A 26,577-nucleotide genomic window follows, 5' to 3' on the forward strand; every position below is an offset into this window, starting at 1 on the left:
TAATAGCATTCCAAAAAGTCACTTTATCTCCTGAAGATACCCCAGAAGCCACTTGAAAGAATTTCTGGTTCTGTCTGCCACGCCATGAGATTATTCCTCTGTTAAGTCACTCTTTAGATGAAACAGAGAGTAGACAACGTGTTGCGGTGGGTCAACTTAACTTTTCATTTTTTTAAGTTTTGCAGGAACCAAAAGTTGTACAGAAGCCAGAATAAGATCTTGTGATGTGGTTTTCAGTCTCTGTGCTAGAAACCTTCCCAGAACCAATGGGCTGAATGTCTGCATTGGGGACTCATGGGTCTTTCAAACTGTAGATGGGGTTGTGTAGAAGAAATGCTTAAGAAGCAGAGAAAGAGAGTTACAGGCCCATGTTAAGCCTGGTACTAAGGGCTTTCAAATGTCATCTTGTAACACTGTGTAATTTAAAATCACTTTCATCTTTTTTTAAAAAAAGAAAAGATAAAAAGCGGTTCTGCTGTATCTGAAACTGCCTTTGTTTCCCTAATCCTCAGAGAAAAACACCTGGTAAAGCTACATTAGTCCCAAACAGCATTTATGTTAATGATGAAGCACAGGGCAAACAAAGGTTTATGGAGTTGTTCCCACATGGACTCATCACAGAACTTTTTTTCCCCAGAAAAATTCATGCAGAGACAATCTTGAATAATCAAGGATTAACTAAGTATAAAAGTTCGCTTTAATAGATTAGGATTTTGTACCAGTTTCAGAACCTGGAGGAGGAAGAACAAATAAAAATAATAAAGAATTAGGGGCTTGGGGGAGGAGAGGGGGAGAAATGCAAGTTCATTCCTAAATAAAATACTTGATGAAAGTATTTGTCAGTGTTTGTACTTCTAGCTCACAACACTGCGGTCCTCCAATCAGATTGAGAAAAAGAAGGAGGATTTAAGTAGGAAGTCAGAGCATTAAATCCAGGAAACCCCGTCCTTGGAGGCCTCATGTGAACAGCACAAGGTGAACTCACAGCACCTAAGGCAGGGCTTTGGGGTGCAATAGGGCCTGGGCCTTCTCCCTGAGCCCCTGCTCTCTGCCCTGAAGACTCTGTTAGCACCTCCTGCTTTGGGAATTTGCTCTCTCCTGTACACAGAACTGTAGGAATCAGCCCCTGACGGCTCTGTGGCGACTCACTCTCTCTGTGTTGTGTCCCAAGGAAGGGAGACGCTGCAGCGGCCCGGCGGGCAGTGGTGACTCAGAGAGCTGGCGGGTCCAGGCGTCCCAGTGGTATTGCAGAAGGGCTGAACCTCTGGCTTTGGCACTTTTGATTCTTGTTGATTTACCTCAGTCTTCTCAAGCTGTCCATCGCTTCGGGGGAATGATGACCTCTGAATTTTAGCAGCCTTTTCCTCTTCCCAAAACCCATTTGCATAAGATGGGTTTTGCTTCTGCTGATGCAACAGTGTCTAAAATGTCCCATCTCACACTAGCTGTTGTGATTGAAGATCCAATACGTAATGGGGTGGAGGAGGAGGTGAATGTGTGTGACCTTTTGATTTGATATTCTGGCCATGCGTTTAAATGGAGTATGCTTCTAAGTTTAAATCCAGCCTCGCTTTTGTTTGATTTTTTTAAAAATGTTCTCTCTCTTATAACTGTTCTGTCCTAATTACTTCTACTTACTGCATTTTTTTTCCCTCCCTCCCAAATAACCCATCATGCCTGTTATTTGGGATGCTTTTCTCAGGTTTTCTGTTGCTTTTGTTTCCAGACTTTATTGCAGTCAGAGAATCGTGATTGGTCGGTTGCCTTTTCTTCATAGTTTCTTCCGTTTTTGTTTTGCTCACAGTCATTTTTCAGTTGTCTGAGTTCCTAAACCATTACTTTTTTGATTGAGAAACAAAGATGCATAAAGGCTATTTTTACATGTGTTTCCCACACCCCTCCTGCTTTGCCTGGAGCTCCTTGAGGCTGAGAGTTTGCTCTCGTGGCTGTGGTGCTGGCTGCCATGCCAGCGGCTATCAGAGCCTTCCTTGACACACAGAGATGACTTGGACCACAGTCATCAGGGCAAACCAGTCTTGCACAGCTCCTGAGTCACTGCCACCATTTTTGTGCTTTGGCTTTGTCCTGCCTGCCTTCAATTTGCGTGTCTCCAATATTTTTTTTATTTCATCTAGTTTCTTGTTTTTCCTTTTTCTTTTTTAAAGACACAGTCACCTGTGTGTGGATCTGTAGGTTTGGGGCACTGATCTCTTCTGGTTTGATTTCCTTTTTGTCAAATCCAAGAGAAAACTTGCCATAAAGAGCTAGAAGATTCTAGTTCCAGACTTTTGAATCTTCAGCGTGCTCATGGCCTCCAATATCCTAATCATTTTTCTCCCAGGAGGTCTCTGGGGGCTGAGAGGCTGCAGGGGTGGAGTTGGTGGGGAGGAGGGGATGACCCTAGACCTCACCATGCATGCTATTGGGAGCAACATTTTTTTTTTTTCCTTTTGCATTTGAGTTATGAATGAGGATGACCTCTACAATCATGATATCTCCTGTAGACTCTATTCCTACTTCTTACCTGCGGTTTTCTGATGCATGGTCCTAAAGCTTCTGTGATTTACTTTGCTCCAGATCCTAGTCTTCAGCTGCCTTAACAACTCTTTGGAGCTTTCAAAGGAAATAAGTTGAGGACAACATACTCATTTTCATCAGAAACCAGCCATCCTAGAAATGGCAAGAAAGCAGCTCAGGGGAACTGGTGCTGCTTATAGTGCTGTGTACCAGCCCAGTCCTGGCAGAGAGTCTGGGCCCTGGGACTTTTGCCAGCAACGTTGTTGCTGAGGCAGCTGAGGCCCCATCTCCCTCCCTGCCGACCACAGATAGGCAGTAGTGGAGCCAGCTTCCTCAAGCCCCTTTTTGTGTAAACTGAAAAGGGAGCCCATGAGCCTTGCCCTGTTTCTAGGTGCAAGTGCCTCTCCCTGCCCTGCACCTCTCCCCTCCCCTTGGCAGAGCTTGGCACCTATCTGCCAATGAAAAGTAAAGCAACAAAAGAAGAAAGCCGGTTCAAATCTCTGAGGAGGGAACCCAAATTTAGCCCCAAGGGCCCTTTGGCCCTTCAAACTGGATCCACTACTGGCCAAAGAACGCTGATGGGAAACCCTGTCTGGATTGGGTTGGAAGCTGGAATTCGATGCTCTGCATGCCAGTGCTCAAAAGTGTGGTTGTTTTTGAGGGACCACCTTCGACCCAGAACATTCGTGTTTCACCTTCCTCGCCCAGATCCAGTTTACAAGGTAGCTCATCGCTTCTTGCATCTGTCGAGGGCCATGCGGGACTCTGACTTTTCTCGTGGGTGTACTTGGATGCAAGGACTATATTTTGTTCCTCCCCTCCCCCCAATTTAGCCCACCACCCTGGGAAGTGCATGTCACAGACCAACTCCACCTTCACCTTCACCACCTGTCGCATCCTGCATCCTTCAGACGAGCTCACGCGGGTCACACCAAGGTAAGGGACCCAGCCGTGGGGTGGGCAGGGTGGGGTGAGGTGGGAACACTCCCTGCAAGACTTAATGTCAAGGAAAGCTGAAGTAGCAAGAGGGTTGTTCAAAACCAACTCCAGCCAGTGGAAGCATCTCTCACCTGTTCAAGTCCCATCTCTTTTTTTGAATCAAGACCCCTATTGATTCATAGCCAGCACAGAATAGAGAGACCTGGACCCACTTTAAGTTGCTTTCGTATTGGCCATGAAAGATTCTTAGGCCCTGCCTCAACCAGCTGAAGTTCAGGGCACTACCGCAGGCTCTAAGGCCAAGTCTGTTGGCTTTTTGCCCCCAAATTTGCCAGTAGAACATGTTCTTTCACAGAATGGAGTTACTGAACCCTGTGGTAGCCCTTATGCCCCTGGAAATGGTCTCAGGAACCATGTATGCATCACAGCCACACTGTAACAGCCGAAATGATAAAACTTGAACAGAACCACATGCTTGATGTGGTCCATTTCCCTTGGATGCCTCCAAGAAGTGATAGAAGTTAGCGCCATCTGACGAGAGGATTTGTGTGGCCTTGGCAGGGTTGGGGGAAGGGTCTGTTTGACTGGATTTCAGGCTTCCCAGAGCTTCTGGTGAAAGGGAAAACGGTCTCCCACAACATGGTGGTGTGACCCCCCTCAGCCATTTTCTCTGTGGTGCGAGGTGCCAGGATGAGTGGAAAGTATCTCACAGGAGGGAGGCGAGTTGGGCCAGCTCGGAGGGAGCAGCCACCCCAAGGAGCACCTTCAACTATGAATAATTCTCCACAGGTCATGTGAGGAGGACGACGAAGCAGCCCCAGGCCCTGTTGAGCTGAGAGCAGATGTAGGGCAGAGAGTGAGCCCACAGGCAAGGCAGGGGGTGAGCACACCGCCAGCAGGGCCTGCCTGGCAGGGCCCTGTGAAGGAGCTGTGTGTGCACGTGTGGCCGCCACTAACCCGCAACGTGGGCGTGGATGTGTCTCTGTGGTTGTGCCTGGCTAATTCGGCCTTGACAGCAGATACCCCTAACCTGTCTAAACACCCCAGTCAAGCCAAGTGCCAACACTAATACAGGTCTAACCAAGGTTCTTACCAGAAGGGGATCTCTAAATTTTAGCTTGTCTCCATCTCCCTTCCTGCCTCTGGAGAACCTGGCTTCCCCATCCCCCAGCTTTATGTTTGAAGAGATTGTGTTGAAAAGCAATGGACAGAGCTTCCCCTTGGGAGAGGCTGGTGCCCTGGCACTCTTCTGATGGCAGCTGTAGGACTCAACACTGCACCCCTGCCTTCTTCTCTAAGTCCTTATGGCCTCATCAGGGATGAAAAAGCCTGAGAAGTAAGTAGCAGGAGAAGGCTTTTTGCCTGAGTTTGAAAGAATGGCAGCCTGAAACAAAAATGGAAAATCTCTCTAGAAGTGGTTCTGTGACCAAGTACAGATTTTTTCCACCCTCGATTGCTTGTAGATCAGTTTTGTGGAAATCCACCTGTGCCTTTTGAAGACCCACCTTTTAAGCTTCAGGATCTGCTGTGGTTTCTAATCCCATGTTCCTCTGAGTGCTCCCCACCCACCAGCATCCCCACTCCTAAGCTTGTGTGAGACGGGCCTATTCTGGGTTCCTTACCATGTATAGACTGACCAGCAGTGAGGTCACTTGAGTGTGGAGCCAAATGATGCTGCAACTTGTACTTGGCTTTTGACCTGTCCTCCCACAGGAGGAGTCCCTGCTCTACTCATTCTGGGGATCTGCCCCAGAGCCTGTCCCCTTCCTCCCCTTTCCCTAAGTTGGTGCTTTGTCCAGGGTATGTGGCCCGTCCCTTGCCGGGCTGGGGAGAGAGGGCTCTATCCCCGAGTTACTGGGGACCACCCAGCTGCCTGTTCCCAGGGGCACCCGAAGCCCCTGCTGCGTCCTTAGGTAGGTGCCAGGGCAGGTCTTATGAGACCGTCAGAAGGGATGTTTCTGTGCCCCTCAGTTGCTCATCCAGCAACAGCTTAGGGGCTCTGTGCCTGGGGTCGGGGGGTGCCTCACTCCATCCCTGTAGCAGTTGTGAAAAGAGGGACCCTTCTGGTTTCCAGGCAGACAGCAATGCATTTCCCACTGCTGCCCTTTTGTTACACTTTCTGCCTTGATTCTCCTTACTGCTGAATCCCAGCTTCTAGAATCTAGTGGGCCCTCAGTCATATGTAAGTGGACAGAAGAATCTCTCCACTTTCCCTTTAGTAACCAGGTTTCACCACCCAGTGGGCCTTTTTCTAGGTGGCTCTTTAGATGAAGATCTGATGATACATGACATGTATCATCTGTCCCCCTATCTCCACTCATTAAAGTGGACTTCAGCACCCGCAGGAAGAGTACTGAAGGGCAGCAGGGTGCAGAGGAAACAGCACTGTAGTGGGAGTCAGGAGCCTGGGATCTGCTGCTGACTTGATGTGCACCTTCAAGCCTCAGTCTCCCCATTGCCCAGGGGCCCTCTCCACCTGCTTCAGCCACACCCAGAATCAACTCATACCGCAGAGCCCTGGTTAACATCTTACCTCAAGGAAATGGGTACTGGGAAGGAGTGCAGAAATTTGAGGAAATTGGTAGAGACAGAGCGCCTCTCTGCTGCAGGGCTTCCTGTCTTATCTTTGGGGTCACTCAGACTTGGGTTCGAATCCAGGATCTTCCACTGAGTAGCTGAGTGTGATGTTGAGTAAGTCACCTAATCTGAGCCTAATTTCCTCACTTGCAAAGCCAACAGTTGTACTCACCCTCTAGGGCTGAGAGAAGGGAATCACGTGCAGCTTCCTATTGATGTAAACCAGCCCCCCCAATTCAGAGACTCCACGGCCTCTACAGATGAGAGGGAGGATCAGACATGAAAAGAGGCATCCAGGGAACCTGGGTTGGAGGAGTCCCCTCAGTATGTCCCAGGCCTGCCCTGCGCCCCTGCAGGAGGCTGGCCCGGACCCTTTCCTTGGTTTTCCTGGGCATTTTCTGATCAGTGACCTGTTGTGTTTTCTTATCAGCCTTAACTCGGCCCCGACTCCGGCTTGTGGCAGCGCCAGCCACTTGAAATCCACACCAGTGGCCACGCCGTGCACTCCCCGGAGACTGAGCCTGGCCGAATCCTTCACTAACGTCCGTGAGTCCACGACCACCATGAGCACGTCCCTGGGGCTGGTGTGGCTGCTGAAGGAGCGGGGCATTTCCGCGGCTGTGTATGACCCCCAGAGCTGGGACAGGGCCGGTCGGGGCACCCTCCTGCACTCCTATACCCCCAGGATGGCAGTGATCCCCTCCACACCACCCAACTCGCCTATGCAGACGCCCACATCTTCTCCACCTTCCTTCGAGTTCAAGTGCACAAGCCCTCCCTACGACAACTTCCTGGCTTCCAAGCCAGCCAGCTCCATCCTGAGGGAGGTGAGGGAGAAGAAGGTGGTCCGGAGCAGTGAAAGCCAGACTGACGTGTCTGTCTCCAACCTCAACCTCGTGGACAAAGTCAGGAGGTTTGGCGTGGCCAAAGTGGTGAACTCAGGGCGAGCCCATGTCCCCACCTTGACTGAGGACCAGGGACCTCTCCTCTGTGGGCCCCCAGGCCCTGCGCAGGCCCTTGTCCCCAGAGGCCTGGTACCCGAAGGCCTGCCCCTCGGATGCCCTACTGTCACCAGTGCCATCGGTGGGCTCCAGCTCAACAGTGGCATCCGACGGAACCGCAGCTTCCCCACCATGGTGGGGTCCAGCATGCAGATGAAAGCCCCTGTGACACTCACCTCGGGCATCTTGATGGGTGCTAAGCTCCCCAAACAAACTAGCTTACGGTGAGGCTGGGAAGAGGCCCTTCCCCTAGAGGAGACCAGGCTGGCTCCCGCCTCCCTCTCCTCCCCCTGCCCTGCGCACGCTCCCTCTGCCCTCCTCTGTCCATCCCCTCCTGAGCTAGACAAATCAACCTCGTGCCTAATGGGGGCAGAGTGGAGACTCTGTAAAATGTGTACATAGGACTTGGAAACCTGTATCTGCCCTGCCCTTCCTTCAGATCCTGCAGGAAGCGCCCCAGCAGCGACATCACTCTTGAGGACCTAGCCTATGCTGGCGGCCGAGGGCAGGAGCAGCCGGGTGTCTTTCCTTCTTTCCTTTGAGAAGCACTGAAACCCCCAAGTGTGTTCTTATCCCATGGATAGGAAACCAGTGAATTTGTGGCTGCCTTCCAGAGCCACACTTCCTGAGCTGTCAGGTGGCACAGTGGTTCTGCCGCGCTGGCGTCACTGGGCACCTCGCCTCTCCCGCCCCGTAAGAGCGTAAGGGGCCTCCGTCCGCAGCCACGTGCAGTTGCCGTAGCTTTCACGATGGAAGAGTTAGTTGTTCTTTCCTTCTGGGGCCCCAGCTTCTTTAAGACCTTCACTGCTCGGCCCCAACGGACGGTCGCTTCTTTTTTTTGACCTGTGACTTTTTCTTCTCATGCCTTCAATGCGAAGTCATCCTTCCATGTTTTGTAATCCACTGTCAGGCCAGATGTCTGACCTGAAAGAGAATGTATTTACACTCCTGCTGCACCGTTTGGCAGCCCCTGTGTGTTCTGTGTGATTTACTTTTTCCTTTTTTTTTTTTTTAATATATGCAGGGAAGTAATGGTACTAGATGGGAAGTCGCAGTAAAATGTTCTCTCTATGGTTCTGTGACACCAAAATACAAGTTTCGGACACACCAAGCAGCTAGTGAGATAGCAGCTTATTTCTGGGACCCAGTGTCACAACCAATTGATTAAGACCAGAGCCAACGTGACTTTAACAATAGGACCTTAAGGAAAAGGGGTCGGGAGAAAGGTGGTGAATGAAACTTGTCAACAGTGAAAGAGTAGAAACACGGCCAAAGGTAACACCAAACCAGTTCACAGAGAAACAAGGCTTTGGAGGTCCGCTAGTTCTGGTCTTTACTCTAGACCCGACACCCTTGAGCGTATTCTCACATCTGTGGTCTTCTGCTGCAGCCATTCAATATCCACATGTTTTGCCCTCTTGTTTCAGAAAAGAGCGGTCCCAGAAAAGCCCTTCGTGTCCTTGTGCCACTTTTTATCGTTAGGAAAAGGTAGAGGTGTTGTGAGAAGAACCATGAACAAACAGGGAGCCTGGTCCCATCCCTGTCATCCACCAAGTTTCAAACTTTTATTTATTGTTTGTGTGTGCTATATTTTAAACATTCTTTGTCCTATCCAGCTTGGTCACAGTGTGTCTGTGGCTTTCCAGTCCAAGCAGACCATTTATTTATTCTGAGCTGGGGACTGTACATCATGGTGCTCTGTGGCCATTTGTTCCAAATGTTTATGGAAGGATAACATCATATGCAAGTAAAATCATCATTTTGCACCCCCCATTCCCTTTTTCTTCCACCCCCTTGGCAAAAGATGTATCCTTCAATTGAGTGAGTGTGAACTTTTGTCCACAGAAGATACTTTGAGAAAGTTCCCAGGAGCAAGCTTCAGTCCCATGATTTCAGACTATTTATTCTCTGAACACGAGGGTGTTGGTTAATTATGTTTTCAACTCTCCTCTCTGTGGTATGTGTGCACTCACTGCACGGAACTTATATCTTTTTATTTGAATGTATTTTAAAGCAGTAGGTAGAATAACAAAGGAATATGAAAACCATGGATGGAATGGACCATTTTATGTATTCAGAGAGAGGAGCCACCCATCATCACAAAGGAAATACCCATGTAAAATTCAGCAATTGAGAGGTTGCAGTATTTAGTATAGTTAATAAATGATCAACATTGTGCAACCACTACCAAAAAGTGTGTTGTAATGCATCCAAAATCAACAATAAAATTTTATTTGCTGATGAATACCAATAAAATAAGATCAAATGATGGAAACCACACTGCTACTGATTTGTATTTTGTTCTTTGCATTGAGGAGTTGATCTCTGAAAGACATGAGGGATTCAGCTCTTGGGGGAACTTAAATGAAAGACATATACTTCTGTTGTATCCCGCCTTTCTTTTAATGTAATACTTTCCCTTAGACAAACTTCTAGTCAGAGCTGGAAGCACTCTCTCACTTTTCAGGGCTATATACTACTCTGTCGTGTACATGCCCACTGTGAATACATGTACACCCCCATGAACCTTTAAATTAATTCTAAACTTTCACTATCACAACACTGAAATGAAAAAATATTGCGTATATGTAATTTTCCACACACATGAACTTACCTATAGAATAAATTCCCAAATAGATGTTGTCAAATTGCCTTCCATAGGACTTGGTTGAGATTTAAAAACCAAGGACAGTGGAGGATCACTAGATGGAGAAGAAAATGACAAAACTTACTGCCACTTAAACGTGTGGAAGCAGTGAAGTGACCCAAGCAAACATAGTGTTGGTGGTTCCAGTGGCATGGATTTCAGTCAAGTGCTACCATTTAATAGTGCTGTGACCTTGGGTAAGCCACTTCTCTTTGGGTCTTCCATTTTTTCAACCTGTAAATGGGAAATCCCTTAGGTTACTGAGCTGAGGAAATACATTTTGAACATCTGTGATGGACCAGGCACTGTTCAAGGTAGTGTGGACACGGTGATAAGTGGTTGATTTCTCTCATGGAGCATACATACAGTCTTTGAACAGGGAAGAGATGACCAAACATGGCATAATAAGGGCTGTACAGAGAATTGAAATAGGCTGATCTGAGGGACTAGGTGGCTGCTTTGGGCAGTCAGGTAAGGCCTGTCCAAGGAGGTGGTATTTGAATCGACCATGTGAGCTCTGGCACAGGAGCATTAGTGCAGAGAGAGCAGCTACTACAAAGGCTCAAAGGTAGGAACGCACTTGGCGTGTTTGAGGATCAGAGAGCAGGTCTGTGTGTGTGTGCCAGTAAATAAGGGGCGAGTGGTTATGGTAGAGAAACCAGTGTTCATCAAATTGTCCATGTGATGCCAATGTTTTCCAGCCACTTTGCAGTGGTCAGGGCACAGGATTATTTCTGGCCAGTGGGCTGTGAGCAGAGAAAAGGCCATTCATGATTTTTCCTCTCTTGCTCTAAATTCAAGCATTGAAATGGTAGTGTCACAAGTTGGTGGAGCTATCATCATCCGGGGTCTCCAAGGACCCATGAGACCTGCCCTCCAACATTTGACATATGCTCTGAAGGAGAAACCAACTTTCGTTAAGCCAGTGAAGTTTTAGGGTGCTTCATCAGAATCCCTGGAGCTAGGGCCCAGGTACGTTTCACTAAGCCCTCCAGGTGATCCTGGGGCTCACTAAGCTCTGAGAACCACTGTGCCAGATCAGGCAGAGTTTGATTGGGTGTCCTGCCATGGGAGGGGCCTCTGTCTCAAAGGTTCAGGGAAGCCAGGCAGCTGTAGCTACAGCCACCATGCTTGAAGGGGAGAGAGAGCGAATGAGTTACTCTACCGACTGGTACAGGAAGCCTCTGAGACAAGGTGACCCTGTATCTGGGTTTCCAGGATGAGTAGGATTTGCCAAGTGGGGAAGGCATTCCAAACAGAGGGTAAAGGTATGGAGGAGAGATGGGAAAAGGAACCTAGAATGCATACTTCTAAGTATAAAGGTGAATAGAAGGACAATAGAGTTAGAGAAACCACTATTTTGCAGAACTAACTTATTCAGACAACAGTGGATGTTAAAACCATTGGGTAAGACAGGATAAATAAGACAGGAGGACATATGCCTCCCACAAGCTAGAATGAAAGCTGGTCACAGAACTTAGATGCTTTCTGAGGAGAAATTGGTGGAGGTAGAAAGTTATGAATTACCTGAACTGACTGGGAGGTCATAATAGGGATTAAGTAAAAAAAACATTTTTTTTTAATTAAATTTTTGCACATTTGGGCTCCTGGCTGGAAAACACTATATCCTAGGACGATTTATTTTCTTTGGCCTGTAGAGGGCACTTGGAGACAGCAGAAGACCCGATGGAACCTGTCCTGATGGTCCAATCCTAAAATCAGATGGGTATGTGTTTCCCTGAAAATTATCAATAATTCAAGGCAGGCAACTGTCCTAGTAGAAATATTGACGAAAGTAATGAAGCCAGGCGAACTGAAGGGAGGCATTCATAAACCAGGGGATGGCATACACACAGGTTTAGGGTATTAGTGAAAAAATTGAGCATAGGATGGGGAAGAAACCACCCCAAATAGCCTCTTGCCACTCCCAGGAGACACAGGAAAGCAATTTTAAAAAACAGTTTACAAAAAACTATTCTATATTAGGGTATTTCCATCTTTTGAAACAAACCCACCCCCTTTTAATACATCTTTCTTTTAAATAATTTTTTATTCTTTGTTATTGAATCCAGGGTTGGGGTAAGTACTTTTTCAGTGGTACTGAGGATCTCACCACATGAAATCCCAAGGTTCAGGCTGATCAAACTCTAAAGTTCCAAAGAACTGAAAACCAGAGAGGGAAAGCAGGGCCTTCAGCTTAAACCAGCAACATGGAGACTCGGCAATGCCTGGAGCAGAAGTGAAAGATCCCAGGAAAGAAAGCAAGATGGATACCTGAGAAAGCCGAGTCTGAGAGGACACAGTGCGCTACCTTAAGGAGCCTGAATTTGAGATGAGACACAGCCCCACCTCAGGGAGACCCACTCTGAGGGAAAAGGCAGCCCTGACTTCAGAAGGTCAAGTCTGACAGGAGGATAGACCTTCATCAGGGGCTTCCCTGGTGGCACCTGCTAATGAGGGAGACGCAGGATTAATCTCTGGGTCAGGAAGACCCTGTGGAGTAGATGATGGTAACCCACACCAGTATTCTTGCCTGGAAAATTCCATGGCTGGCTACAGTCCATGGTGTCACAAAGAGTCTGACATAACAGCAACTGAACCCGCACATAGGAACCCCAAACTGAGGAAACAGAGCCTTGCCCTTGAGGAACCTCAGTGAGGGGGAGTACAGTACTCCTTCGAGGAGACCGAAAATGAAGGGAGACACAACCCTGACTCAAAGAGCCTAAGTTTGAGGGGAGACACAGATCTGCCTCAAGGAGACCACTTTGAGGAAACCCAGCCTTGCCCTTGAGGACCCACAGAGAGGGGGAGATACAGAGCTCCTTCAGGGAACCCAAATCTGAGGGGAGACAGCCCTGCAGCAAGGAGTGTGAAGCAGGGGGAAAATAGTCTTGTCTTCAGGAAGTCCCATTCTAAGATTGGAGCCCCATTCTATGATGCGGTTGTTCCTCAGGGAGCCCCACTATGAGGAAATACAACCCTGCCCTTGAGAATCTGCAGTGAGTGGGAGACACAGTACTGCCTCAGGGACCCAGAATCTGAGGGGAAATACAGTCCTCTCTCTAAGAACCACAGTCCGAGGGGGAGATACAGTCTTGCTCAGGGAGCTCCATATTAAGGGGAAATGTAATCCTGATTTCAGGGAGCCTAAATCTGCGGGCAGACACAGTCCTGCCTGCAGGGAGCCCTGCTAAAAGAAAACACAGCCCTGCTCTCAAAGAACCATAGTCTGAGGAGAGTCTGGCTCAGGGAGCCCCACTCTGAGGGGAAACACAGCACCAGCTTCAGGGAGACCCAGTCTGTGGAGAGATACAGCCCTGCCCTTGAGGATCACAGTGAGAGGAAGATACAGATCTCCATCAGGGAACTCAGATCTGAGGGGAGACACAACCCTCTCTTCAAGCAACCCCGGACTGAGAGGATACACAGCCTTGCCTTTAGGGAGCCCCATTAAGAGGACGGGATATAGCCCTTCCATAGCCAGAATCTGAGTGAAACAGCCCTACCCTCAGGGAGTCCACATCTGAGGGGAGACAACTCTGTCCTTGAGAAGCCACAGTGAGGGGAAATCTAGCAATCCTTCAGGAAACTGGAAGGGAAAGCATGCCCCACCTCAGGGAACCCCACTGTCGTGAAATACAGTCCTGCTCTCAAAGGGCCATAGTCTGAGGGGGGAGATACAGCCCTCAGGAGCCCCACCCTGAAAAAGCACAGTCTTGACCTCAAAGAAACCCAGTCTGAGAGGGAGACACAGAGCCCAATACTGAGATTAGAAACAGTTCTGCCTCAGGGAGCCCACTCTGAGGAAACACAGCCCTGCCCTTAAGGATCCATAGTAAGGGGGAGACACAGCCCTCCCTCCGTGAATAGGATTCTGAGGTGAGACATCACCCTGTCTTCAAGGAGCTGCAGTTAGAGTGTAGACACAGCTCTGCCTTCAGGGACCCCTCGTCTGAGGGGAGACACAGCCCTGCCTGAGTGAACTTGAATCTAAAGGGAGATACAGCTTTACCTTCAGGGACCCCAATTCTGAAGGGAGATACAGCCCTTTCTCAGGGAGCCCCAAGCTGAGAGGAGAGACAGCTTTACCTCAGGGAGCTCCACTGTGGGGAAAACTCAGCCCTGCTCTCCAAAAGCTACAGCCTGAGTGAGATACAGCTCTGCCTGAGGGATCCCCAGTCTGAAGGAAAATACAGCCCTGACTTCAGGGAGCACAAGCCTCAAGAGAGATGGAGACCCTGCCCTTGAGAATCCACAAAGAAAGGGAGATACAGAGCTCCTTTAGAGAACCTGAGTCTGAGAAGGGAGACATTTCTGTCTTTAGGGAGCCCTAGTCTGAAGGGAGACACCTCCCTACCCAGGGATCCTCACTATGGGGAAACACAGCCCTGCTCTTGAAGAACCACAGCCTGAGAGGAAGATATGGCCCTCCCTCAGGGTGCCCCATGCTAAGCGGAAACACAGCACTGATTTCAAGGAGCTCCAATCTGTGGAGAGATACAGCTCTGCCCTTAAGGATCACAGCGAGGGGGAGATACTGAGCTCCATCAGGGAACGCAAATATGAGGCGAGACACAACCTTGTCTTCAAGGAGCCCCAGAATGAGAGGAGACACAGCCTTGCTTTCAGGGAGCCCCATTAAGAGGGGGGATATAGCCCTTCCACAATTGGAATCTAAGTGAATCAGCCCTACTCTCAGGGAGTCCTCATCTGAGGGAAGAGAACTCTATCCTTGAGAAGCCACAGTGAGGGGAGATATAGCAATCCTTCAGGAAACTGGAAGGGGAGACACTGAAGGGGATACATGCCCTACCTCAGGGAGCCCCAGTGACTAGCAGAAAAGATAGTCCTACTCTCAAAGAGACCCAGTCTGGGAGAGAGACACAGACATGCCACACAGAGCCCGATACTGAGATCAGAAACAGCCCTGCCCCAGGGAGCCCACTCTGAGCCCTGAGCTTGAGGAGCCACAGTGAGGGGGAAACATGGCATTCCCTCAGAGACGTGGAATCTGAGGGGAAATACAGCCCTGCCTCAGGGAAGATGAATCTAAGGGAAACACAGCCTTGACTTTAGGGAGCCCCAGTCTGAGGGGAGAAACAGACCTGCCTGAGGGAACTCGAATCTGAGGGGAGATACATCCTGTCTTCAGGGAGCCTCATTCTGAAGGGAGTTAAAGCCCTTCCTCAGAGAGCCCAAATCTGAGAGAAACACAGCTCTTCCTTCAGGAAGTTCCAAGCGCTGAGAGGAGAGACTGCTTTACCTCAGGGAGTTTCACTGTGAGGAAATCTCCACCCTGCTCTCCAAGAGACAGAGTCTGAGTGAGATAAAGCCCTGCTTCAGGGAGCTCACTCTGAGAAAACTCAGCCCTGCCCTTGAGAAGCTACAATGAGGGGAGATATAATGATCCTTCAGGAAACTGGAAGGGGAGACACTGCCATACCTCAAGGAGCCCAACTGTTGTGAAAGATAGTCCTGCTTTCAAAGAGACCCAAATCTGGGAGGGAGACATAGACCTGCCACACAGCCTGATACTGAGATCAGAAACAGCCCTGCCTCAGGGAGCCCACTCTGACCAAACACAGCCCTGAGCTTGAGGAGTGAAAGGAGTGAGTGCACCTTCAGGGAAACCGAATCTGAGGTGAGACATAGCGCTGCCTTCCGGGACACGCAGTCTGAGGGGAGACAGCCCTGCATGAGGGAACTCGAATCTGAGGGGAGATACATTCTTGCCTTCAGAAAGCCCCATTCTGAAGGGAGATAAAACCCTTCCTCGAAGAGCCCAAATCTGAGGGGAAACACAACTCTTCCTTCAGGGAGCCCCAAGCTGAGAGGAGAGACCGCTTTACCTCAGGGAGCTTCACTCTGAGGTAAACTCAGCCCAGCTTTCCAAGAGTCACAGTCTAGTGGAATATATAGCTCTGCCTCAGGGAGGGCAAATCTGAGGGTTAAAACAGCCTTGCCTTCAGGGCGCCCCATTCTGAGTGGAGATACAGCTCTTCCTCAGAGAGCCCAAAATTGAGGGAAACACACACCTACCCTCAGGGAACCCCACGTTGAGGAAACACAGCCCTGCTCTCAAAGAGCCACAGTCTTAGGGGGAGATACAGCCCTGCTTCCAAAATCCTAAATCTGAGGGGAGCAGCTCTTCTTCAGGAAGCCCCAGTCGGAGGGAAGATGCAATAGTGCCTCGGGGAGCTTTAGTCTGAGGAAACACAGCTCTGCCCTTGAGGAGACACAGGGAGGGGGAGATACAGCGTGCCCCCACAGGGGTCACTTGCTGCTTTCATTCTTTCACTGCCTTCACAGGGGTTCAACCGTTAGTACAGGAACTCAGATCACGCCAGTCGTGAGGCACTTGACCAAGAGAAAATACCACCAAGACTTCTTCCAGCCCAGTGTGATCACAGAAAGAGCCCTGCCTCAGGAAACCACTCTCAGTCACACAGCACTTGGACTTCCCTGGTGGTCCAGTAGTTAAGAATCCACCTGCCAATGCAGGGAACACAGGAAGATCTCACGTGCCAGTGTGCCACAGATACTGAGCGCCCCTACCCAGGTCCCTCCCGCTAGAGCCGCCGCTCAGACGATGAGAAGCCAGGTGCTCCTCAAGGGAGAGTAGCAGGCCGGCTCTCTGCAGCTGGAGAAAGCCTGAGCCCAAGCAACGAAGATCTAACACAGCCAAAATAGTAATAATAAATAAATTAGTTAATTAAAACAAGAACACAGGACAGTCTGAGGGAGAGACATAACCCTGTTTCATTCAGGGTGCCTCACTATGAGGCAAAACAGCCCCGCTCTTGAAGAGCCATTCTGAGGAGATACACCCCTGCCTCAGAAACTCCAAGTCTGAGGGGAGCAGCTGTTTGTCAGGAAGCCCCGGTCTGAGGGAAGATACAGCCCTGCCTTAGAAAGCTTCAGTCTGAGGAAACACAGCTCTGCCCTTGAGGAGACACAGGAAGGGGGGAGATACAGCATTCCCTCAGGGTCGCTCGCTGCTTTCACTCTTTCACTGCCCTCACAGGGGTTCAACCGGTAGTGCGGGAACCAAGATCTCGCAAGATGCGAGGGGCACGGCCAAAAGAAAAGAAAAAAAAAAAAACCGCCAAGACTGCTGGGACCCCAGTGTGATAACAGAAACAGCCCTGCCTCTGGAAACCACTCACAGTCACGCAGCTCTTGGACTTCCTGGTAGTCCAATGGTTTAAAATCCACCTGCCAATTCAGGAGACACAGGAAGATCTCACTGTCAGGCGCCACAAATACTGAGCGTCACCTCCCTCCCTACGCCAGAATCACGGCTCTGCTATGGGAAGCCTCATGTCCGCAACAGTGAGTAGCACCCCCCCACCCCGCCCCCCGCCTCCCCGCTCTCTGCAACTAGAGAAAGCCCCGGCAACAAAGACCCAGTGCAGCCAACATAATAATAATAAATCAATTAGTTAATTTAAAAAAAGAAGAAGAAGAAAAAACAGCACAGTCTGAGGAGAGACACAGCCTTGTTTCAGGGTGCTTCCTATGATGGAAACAGAAACACAGCTCTGTTCTTGAAGAGCCACAGTCTGAGGGCAAGATACAGCCCTGCCTCAGAGAGCCCACTCTGAAGAAACACAACCCTGTCCTTGAGAACCACAGTGGGCAGGAGATAACAGCCTCCCTTCACAAAACCAGAAAATAAGGGGAGACACAGCCCTCCCTTAGGGACCCCCAGTCTGAGGGAAGGCACAGGGCAAGGCAGAATTCAACAGGGTTTTCTAGGGGCAGGCAACTGCAGCACTGGGGGCCATTGGTAGCAGAGACCCACAAGTGCAGGCCAATGTTTAGCGACCTTATTCAGAAGAGAAAAGCCAGAGAGGTGTTTTCTCCCAAGCCCCCCAGTATATAAATCCTTGGTCTTCCCAGAGACTTCTGTTTGTCACCTGTGACACTAAGTAGACTAGCAGAATAACAGCAACAGCATGCATGTGATTCCTCACTCTCCTGGTTACCTAACTTCTAGCCACCGGCTGTGTTCATCACCCTGGGGTCACTAGTCTGTGAGAAGCTATTGCCTTGTGTGCTCAGCTGTATGACTGGCTGACCCACCACAGAAATGGTTGTTTGGCTCGGGAACTGGGTAGGAAGATCCCTTCATTTGCATCAGCTGATGCCCAATCTCTGGCCCCCTCTGAGGCTGCTGTCAAGGCCAGAGCTCTGACAAGCAGATTACACAGGGGTGAAGACAAGGGGCTTAGCCAGGTGGCAAATCCCTGGGACTTTAAGAACATGTATTGTGGTACTTCGGAGAAGGCAATGGCACCCCACTCCAGTACTCCTGCCTGGAAAATCCCATGGACGGAGGAGCCTGGTAGGCTGTAGTCCATGGGGTCGCAGAGAGTCGGATACAACTGAGCAACTTCACTTTCACTTTTCACTTTCATGCATTGGAGAAGGAAATGGCAACCCACTCCAGTGTTCTTGCCTGGAGAATCCCAGGGATGGGGGAGCCTGGTGGGCTGCCGTCTATGGGGTCACACAGAGTCGGACACGACTGAAGTGACTTAGCAGTAGCAGCAGCACTGTGGTACTTCTCAACCCTTAATGGTGAAGGATCAGTTGGTTGGTTTTATTTTTCAAACTGATCTGTCATGGGCCAATATTTTTCTAACATGCAATAATGATAATTTACAGAAAAAAATAAAATTAAATAATCGAAAATGCAAGACCAACTTCTTAATTACTAGACTCAACAGACATTAAATTACATTTCTAAAGTACATTACATGCACTCAATGGAACTTAGCATTTTTACTAATTTGGAATTGTTTTTCATTTCAGTTTTCCTCCACTCAAATCTGGAAAGCATGAGCTGCTCATTAATTAGAGGTAACCATAGTTACCAACTTGTCTTCAAAAATACATTTAAGAGTTCCTTTTTTTCCTTGAGTTTAATTCTACAAAAAGAATTTGTTAGTGGCTCTTGTTCCCTTTTCAGTTTCATTGAGTGATTTTTCAAACCCTGGAGCCATTTGGCAGTCATATTAAAAGTTCCAATATTAAGATTTAAAAAAATCACCCATTCTTAGAATAAACAGTCCAGGGCCCTGAATTATCCAGTTTTGAAACTTCAGCTGACTGGGAGGGTTAACCAGCAGGTTGGCAAAGAAGTGGGCCTGAATTCTGCAGATTTCAGTGTGACTTTCTACAAAGAGGGGCTGGCAACCACAGGAGTGGTTTTTTTTAAAAAAACTGTCCACTTGAGGGCATTGTAATCTTCTGTAGGGGAGGAATGGATGCCCATTTCTTCAGTTAACTAAGTTACTAAGTATAAAGAAATTCACTGACACCTGATCTGCTGCTGCGTTGATTAGATGTCCCTTTGAGACTGGCTCCAAGGGCAGCTGCCCAGCTGTCCTGCCCCTTAATTCAGCCAGCTCTGCTGCTCTGTTCTGTCCCTTCCTTTGAATATTATTAGTATCTGCCATAATTCCTGAAGCACTGTACTGTGATTTTGTGAATCTCCCACTGGAGCTCTTGGTAGCTGTACCAGCCACATCAGCATAGTACCTGACATACAAGTGTGTTCCATGCATGTTGTTGGGCCAGCGAAGGGCTTATAACAGTACACACAAGATGGTAAAGAGAGCAGTTGAATCCTTTTCAGAATGGAACTTGGAAAAAGATCAAACAATGTGAGTCACTCTGGCTACAGTCCCGAAGTGTTAGGGCAGGAAAGGCTTGAACTCGTGCCAATTCTGCCTGCCATGTGCCCAGACCAGCATGTGAGCCATGGGAACGAAAAGGAAGAAAAGTTGCTAGTCTTGGAGCTTAATTACATATAATATCCCACTTGTCAGAAACTTCTCGTGCTGTCTTGAGATTTTTCCAAACCAGAAGGCTCTTGGGAGTTATAGTATTCAGAATTAAGATAATAAAATAAGCCACCCAATCTTAGAGAATACCTTGATGGCGTGAGTGACTTGGGTTTTTTAATTTCATCACATCTTGAGATAATATTTCATCAAAATCCTAGGGTTCCATTAGAAACTACCAGATCCTGATAGTCAAAGAGGATGCAGGAGTAGGCCTGGAAGACTGTGTGGGGGACTTTTCTTGAACTTAACATAACCTAGGACTAAAAGTGCAATCTGGGGCACAGCAAACCCATCTCCAGGAGACATCCCTTAGTTCTGGCTCAAGGAGTAAAAGAGGGAATTCCTAATGGCCAGAGAGCGTAAATATTTCCTGTTTTTCTTTTCTTCTCTTTCATGCCACAGCCCCCTGGCAAACACATAGCCACAGTGGTTAAAGGTCAGTCATGAGCCTGGCCAAGGCCAAAACTGAGGAAGAGGCAACTGGCTCTTAGATAGGAGGAGTTATGATCTCAAGAGGGTCTCATCAACCCCTATTGCTTTTTTTCACTCACTGTTCTTCCGTTACTCAGACTCAAACATGGGCCCAAGTATGAGAGTGTATGGCAGAACAGGATAACCAGAGCCAAGTTTTTGGGTGGAGGACCAAAAAGAAGAGTCCCAGGAAACTGGAAAGTTCTGGGGAGATTGGAGAGAGAGAGAGAGAGTAGCTCAGGAAGGCAACCCCATATAGTCATTCATGAACTCCAGGCCTCAACCTCAAGCCATGCATGCTCGGATCTGGTCCTAATTGGCGTATCAAAGACTGAGAACTAAAGTAATACGTAGACTACCATCTACTTCCCAGACTGTCACTGGATGGTGTCCAACTGATATGGAACCAAAATGCAGTGTTCCTTGTAAAGTGAATTAACCACCGTTCTTTCCAATGTCTGTCTCCTTTGGGGCTTCCTATTGCATCAGGCCACCTGGGGCCTTTGCTGAATAAAACCCAGGTCCCTTTTCTCTGATCATCGACTGCAGGGATTCATCCTTTGGTCCCATACATCAGGAATCCCTCCTTGAACTTTCTGAAGACTAAAGGACTTTTTGCCATTTGTAGACACAGAGAATGAGGAACAGAAGAAAATCACTTTAATAGCATTGTAACACATTAGGACTGGGGGTCACAGATAAGGAAAACATTTTGTCATCCTTTTATACATTTCTGCCAAGGTGTGAGGTTGTGTTGGACAATGATACAGACAGATTTTTCACATTGAAAACTTAATAAATAGATACTTTAAATGTCAGACATCAGAGACGAGTTATGAGTGTGATTGTTTTCTTATTCTGCCTCCTTTGAGTCAGAAGGTTGCTTCCTATCACACTGCTGAAGGCCAGATCTTCTAGGAGGTGTATTCAAACTCCTCAGCGCTGCGCCGGCCAAAATCCATCCAGCCCATGTAGTCCCGGTCACTTATCCTGTGGCTGGGGTCCAGGCTTTGCAGGTTCTTGATCACAGACATTCGGCCAGAAGGAGCTAGGGGCAGAGAGGAAGGAAACAGGATAATTATATCTAAGAGCATCACTAGTTCCTATTGTAAAGGCAAATAATAGAAAAGGCCTGGCAATATGTAACATACACCCTCTTAAATGTATCAAAGAGTTATCGAGAGAGTGAGATTGCTGGGCCAAAACCTAAGAGAAAAGAAAGACCCATGTCTGTGTAACTGGAGAGAGGGTAGTATTTTCTAGTTGCGGTGTAGTTTGCAATCTGTAAGAATTTAGGTTAATTAATTTATTCTCGCCTTTCATAGCTGAGACCTGCCTAGGTTTTCCTACTGCTCTGGGTGTTTTCCCTTATGTAGCAGGATTTCCCCAGTAGTACCCATCTCTAAAGTTTATCCTTTAAGGGTCTTTCCTGGTGGTCAAGTGGTTCAGGCTCCATGCTCTCAAGGTAGGGGACATGATTCATTCTCTGGTTGGGGAACGAAGATCCTACAGGGCAAAAAAATAAAATTTACCCCTTAATATCCCTGAGCCTACCTGACTCTTGTCAAGGCAATGTGATGAAAATATTTTGATGTTAGAATGGCTTTTCTAGAATGGAATCCAATCTCACTGCTAGATAAATGCTGTTTTAAAATTATTAATTTGAAAGGTACCTTCTTTTTCTAAAAAAAAAAAAAATTATATTGAGAAAAAGGCACACCAGCAGATTAAAATCTTAGCATCTCAGAAACATTCAAAGAAGGGTGGGCAGAACAGAGGTAGTTTAGTTCAGCCATTTTGACCAACATGCAATCATTGAACCTGAAATGGGCCCATGGGGATGGGAGTTGAGTCCTTCGGAACAGGAGTCCAGGTATGATTCATGTTGAGTGGGCAGGGCCATGATGAGGCATGTGACTGTTCTGGCCCACAGATCATAGACACTGGCATCCTGGGGATAAAATTAGTATCATACCTTCTGTTGTACAAACCAAGGGGCAAGAACAGTCCCTCAGGGATCTCACTGGGCAAAGCCCAAGTGGCTTCAAGAGCAGAGGGGTAGAGGCTCACTTATTGGTTACTATTATATTGGGGGCCACTGTGTCCCCACTGCTCACAATGCTGGCATTGAGCCCTTCTGTACAAGGCTGACCTTGCCAACTGCTGCCCAAGCTGCATTAAGTCGGACCACAGCTTATTTATTGATGACACTGCAGAAGCAGGTATCCTGATAATCAAATAAAGCTAGCTAAATTTAAAATCAGAAACAACCCTATGGAGCAATGTCCCCACACTTTCTTCCTGTTCCCTCTCTTTCCCCTCCCCATTACTTCTCAGCCTTGGGACTAAGCATCACCCCAGCACATTCCAGCTCTTTTGCAGGGGTTGCCAGTCTATGCAGAGGAAATCAGCCTTTGCTGTTCAACACCTTTCAGATGAACTATTAGTCCCTGCATTCAGTAAAACTCTCAGACCCAGTTATCTGTACAGAGTCACACCAAAATATGCCTCGTCCTCCTGCCTGTTGCTGCTGAATGCCCCCTCCAAGGGCTGGGCACCACTGGAAATGCCACCTAATGGAAGCAACATGGCAGCTTCAGTGTGAGCAGCAACCTCCGTGGTTTTGGTCGGGGGCATCGTGTACAGTATGGAAGCTGTGTCTGTATCACCCATAATTTCCCCATTGCACACATGTTTCTGTGCATTTACCAGAGTCCTCACTCGCTTCCCCATCGCGTACACAGAGCAGGCACTTACAACCAACTCACACAATTGAAGGGCCTAGCTCCTTGAAACTTTAAAACTTGTAATGAGCAGTACAGCTGGGAAGCTGAATGGCTTCCAGACCCTCTGGAGAGGGCAGGACTTGAGTAAATTCCCAGCCCTTATGCTGCCGAGATGTGCTACCCATCTAGGCATCCAATCTTCCAGAATCCCAGCTTCCACACTGACACAATGAGACCCTACTGCACAGGGTTATTGTGAGGACAAAGAGAAACAACACAGATGGAGCACTGGACTGTGCTGGGCTTGGGGCAGGTGTACACTAATAGAATTCCTTCTCTTCACATCACTGACATCTCCATAGACAGTTCTTAATGATAAACTCTTGGGCTCTCCCCAAAGGGTGCATTATCTTGTTTAGAATCTTTAAGCATGGCATATACTACAGTTGAGTAAATATTCACTGTGATCTCAAAATGTATAAAACAAAGAAATTGTATAGATGGAGATACTTATTTCTAGTTCATATTTGTCAAATAGAAGAGAATGATTTTTTTTTCCAGCTAGCACTGATCCTTGGTGTTGGCAGCTAAAGTTTCAAGTGACGATTCTTCCCATATGGGTTTGTTTGTCACTGCAGGCTGAAGGCAAAGGGCTGAGAAAAGACAGCAGGAAGGCCCTTCCAGCTAAGAGTTGGGAAATCATTTGGTAACTGGCTTCTTTCCCAGAACTGTTTCTGGTGGATCTTTCCTGAAGGTAGGAAGGGGCTTCCAGATTATGGTCAACGAAAAACCTAGGATATTCAACCCATATCCAAGGACAGATTTTAAACTACTTTCAGACAGACAGACAGCAGGAACCTCCAAATTTTCAGACATTCTCTGTCATCTGTCTAATATTTCCACATCTTTCAATATAATTAGGAGGAAAGCAAAATAGAAGATGGTAGTTGGGACAATCCCCCAATAAGAGGATGAAATGTAATGCATCATCTTCTATTTTTTTCCCTTCTGAATTGCCCTGGTCAAAAAGGTCCCTTCTCACCTTCCTATGGAATTGTAGGAGACTCTGGACAGCCAAACCCTTTATTTTCTCCCCATTTTATCAAGCCACAAGTTAAAATTCAAATCCAGGCCCCGGAACTCCAGCAGTTAACGTTAAGAGAGACTTGTGGGAAAGGAGCCCACCTCCCACCTCTCCCAGCAGCATTTGCTAGTTTTTCATCCAGCCATATTGGTCCAATTTAAAACACGGCTTCACCATTAGTGTCACTTTAGATAAAGTTGATAGGAAAAAAAAATCTGTCCCAGTTCAAATCATGATTTCCAAGGACCCTAGAGATGAACGAGCCTCCCTCTGAACCTCACGAAGAGCTAGAAAGAGCCGAGGGGAACCCCACCTCATGCCCTCTTTACAGATGAGACGGTCAGGCCCCGGAAAGGGACAGGGCTGTCCGTATGCCACTCAGCTACTGAGCTGCTGAATTACTTTATTCCTAGAGAAAGACTCTGATGCTGAGGAAAGTGTGACTTGTTTAGCTCCTGCGGCAGTTGGGTCTGTGTCTCCAACAGCAAAGTGAAAATAAACACATCTCTTGCTGGGTCATCATCTTAAACCACTGCTAAAAGAGGACTCAAAACTGCTCCTGATTCTTTCTTCCTGTTACATACTTCCATGAAAATCGACACATAGTCACTTCTTAGACTGTTGCTGTCAGCTCTCAAGTATTCTTAGCGCTGACCATTGCCTGCTAGAGGGTTTCCAAATGCAGTAGCTGGGCAGCTCCTGTCCTTTATATTCACAGTAGAGTGTGTTTAGTGGATCTGCAAACTCTTTCTGAGTTAGTAATTTGCTCAGTAATCATCTTTTAATATCTTTACAATATGTTGAACCTAAACAGCAAACACAGTACCAAAAATTAGTTTAAAGAAAGCTTTCTCTTACTAAATTAAGTCCTGCCCCTTCCCTCTCCGTTTGCTACAAAGGAGGTACAGAAAACTGCACTGTCTGGGGCAAGCAGAATCAGAGAAAAGAAAGTGAAACACCTTTCACCTTATCCTGTTGCCCAGGTACCCCCTGGCTCCCCAGGAGTCACCCGCCTTCACCAGCCCAATGGTAGAGAAGAGGGTCAGGCCTGGAGACAGAAGGGAGGGACAGAGAGGCAGCCTGCGTACCTTTCCGAGCCTGCTGGATGTACCTGGCCAGCAGCGCGCCCAGGTGTGCTCGGGGCTCGTCGTCCACCCTCGGCACCGCCCTCAGCTGCCTCCGGGGCGCCTCCTCCGCCTGCTGCGCCCGAGGGCCCGTGGGGTCCGCGTGAGGCATCGGCTGCGCCAGGGCGCCCGCCGCCAGGACCGCCATCAGCAAGCACAGGCACACGCCGCGGTTCATGGCTGCGGGGAGCAGAGGGAAGGGGACGTGAACGAAAAGGTGGGGCATCCGTGGGCTCTTGAGGAGGGTCGGACACCCAAGGTACAGAGAAGGGGGCTCAGCCCAAAGGCGCGGGGCTCCGGATCCGCTAGGCAGGTGCCAGCATTAGGGAGCCGGTGACCGCAGCACGCGCGTTCGGGCGCACCGCGTTCCTCTTTGGGGTGAACCGCAGTCGGGGCCCGGGAGTGGTGTGGGGGACGGAGAGAGACCCTGTCCTCTGCCCTGTTTAGCAGAAGGAATGTCTTCTGTTTTCCTTTAGTTTGAGGAAGTGTTACAGCGTTGTCTCTCTTCTCCTAACTGGAAAAACAAGAGATTAAAGACAGGTGAAAATTATCCGAAAGGGACTACTCTGTAGGAAAAATAAGAACCTTGAAGAAAAGAGGCACCTTACCAGAGAGCTCAGACGCTTCAAACAGGGAAATAAATGGTGAAAAACTGAGAAGCACGGTTTAAAATATGAGACCAATACATAAACGCCGTATTTTTCAAGTTTCCTCAAGGTGCTAATGGGAATTGGCAATGAACAACTATGTAAAACGCAGGCAGGGTTTTAAAAAAATCAGAAATCTGCGCTCAGTCCTCCGGCGTCCGCCAAGCACCGCTGCGTTTTAGATGCGCGCAGATAAAACACTGGGATGGTTCTATCCCCCAAACCTTGAGTTTTCCCGCAGTATTCAGAAAATGAATTTAAATTGAAAACCTCTCGGTAGTTTATTCGAAAAGATTGCAAAGTACACTGGACCGCTGTGTAGTAACATCTAGCGAATCGCAATTTGCCCGCTAACCCGAGCAAATAGATGCTCCAGCGTTGCCTGCGCTGGAGAACAAAGCAAGCGAGTACAAGTCTGTAAACCAGCCCTATCCACCCAGACCGCACTGTCCTTTGTGACTTGGAGAAGTGTCTTTCGAGCTGTCGGAAAGAAGAAACAGAAAACGGTAAAATGAAATGGAAGGGGAACAGAAGTGAAGACCCATTCGTCGAGGACACTTGGATCCCCGAGAGCCGGGAACCTACCTTCGGAATAGGACGCAGCCGGCTTCGCGTTCCAGCCAGAGCAGAAGTTCAAGGTAGGCGGGCAGAAGGCTGCCTCTTAAATAGCCCCGCCTGAGTCGTTGGCCAGTCATCTGTTTACCCAGTACTGACGCAGAGGGGTAGCGGCACGTGCTCCGAGGGCGGCCGCCGGGGCGACAATAGATTGAGGTGGCTGCTGGGAGAGAGGGGGCAATGGCCATGTGGAGCCGGGTGGGTGGCGGGGTGGGTGGCGTCAGCCGCGTCTCGGTCGGGGGGACTTCCTCCCCCAGCTCCGTGCACCCCCTCTCCCTTGCCCATTCCAGCGCGAAGCTCCCCGTCTTCAGGATGGGAGACCTAGGAATGGGACTCTCCTGCGGGATGGAGAAGCTGCCCGCGCGCCTGTAG

General features: G+C 48.5%; 2 protein-coding genes across 31 annotated transcripts in view; one reads left to right on the forward strand and one right to left on the reverse strand.

Moving 5' to 3' along the window:
* TRAK1 (trafficking kinesin protein 1) overlaps positions 1–9,314 on the forward strand; it is a 155,628-nt gene extending 146,314 nt beyond the window's left edge. For 14 of the 30 annotated variants that reach the window (XM_086366120.1, XM_086366119.1, XM_086366126.1 and 11 more), the window contains 2 exons: positions 3,351–3,453; positions 6,464–9,314. In XM_086366120.1, the coding sequence (XP_086222246.1) occupies positions 3,351–3,453; positions 6,464–7,262 (902 nt within the window). In that variant the 3' untranslated portion in view covers positions 7,263–9,314. Of the gene's footprint in view, positions 1–1,171; positions 1,243–3,178; positions 3,240–3,350; positions 3,454–4,245; positions 4,337–6,463 lie in introns of those variants that run through there. The other 16 variants (XR_015150984.1, XR_015150986.1, XR_015150982.1 and 13 more) reach the window with 5 other exon arrangements.
* Positions 9,315–20,647: 11,333 nt separating this feature from the next.
* CCK (cholecystokinin) lies at positions 20,648–26,353 on the reverse strand. Its single transcript, XM_086366139.1, has 3 exons — positions 26,176–26,353; positions 24,908–25,123; positions 20,648–21,057 (listed from the first exon to the last, which is right to left on the reverse strand). Exons 2-3 carry the CDS (start codon positions 25,119–25,121, stop codon positions 20,924–20,926), a joined length of 348 nt encoding a protein of 115 aa, XP_086222265.1. The 5' UTR covers positions 25,122–25,123; positions 26,176–26,353; the 3' UTR covers positions 20,648–20,923.
* Positions 26,354–26,577: the final 224 nt, after the last annotated feature.

Source organism: Bos grunniens, chromosome 22 (genome assembly GCF_055505025.1).
Source record: "Bos grunniens cultivar Pamir isolate PY7600 chromosome 22, Bosgru_T2T1.0, whole genome shotgun sequence".
Classification (NCBI taxonomy): domain Eukaryota; kingdom Metazoa; phylum Chordata; class Mammalia; order Artiodactyla; family Bovidae; genus Bos; species Bos grunniens.

Excerpts from the sequence above, each read along its gene's own strand:
- CCK (XM_086366139.1), bottom strand. The coding sequence starts at position 25,121 with ATGAACCGCGGCGTGTGCCTGTGCTTGCTGATGGCGGTCCTGGCGGCG. Across the intron at positions 21,058-24,907 it reads CATCCAGCAGGCTCGGAAAG|CTCCTTCTGGCCGAATGTCT; the intron begins GTACGCAGGCTG and ends CTCTGCCCCTAG.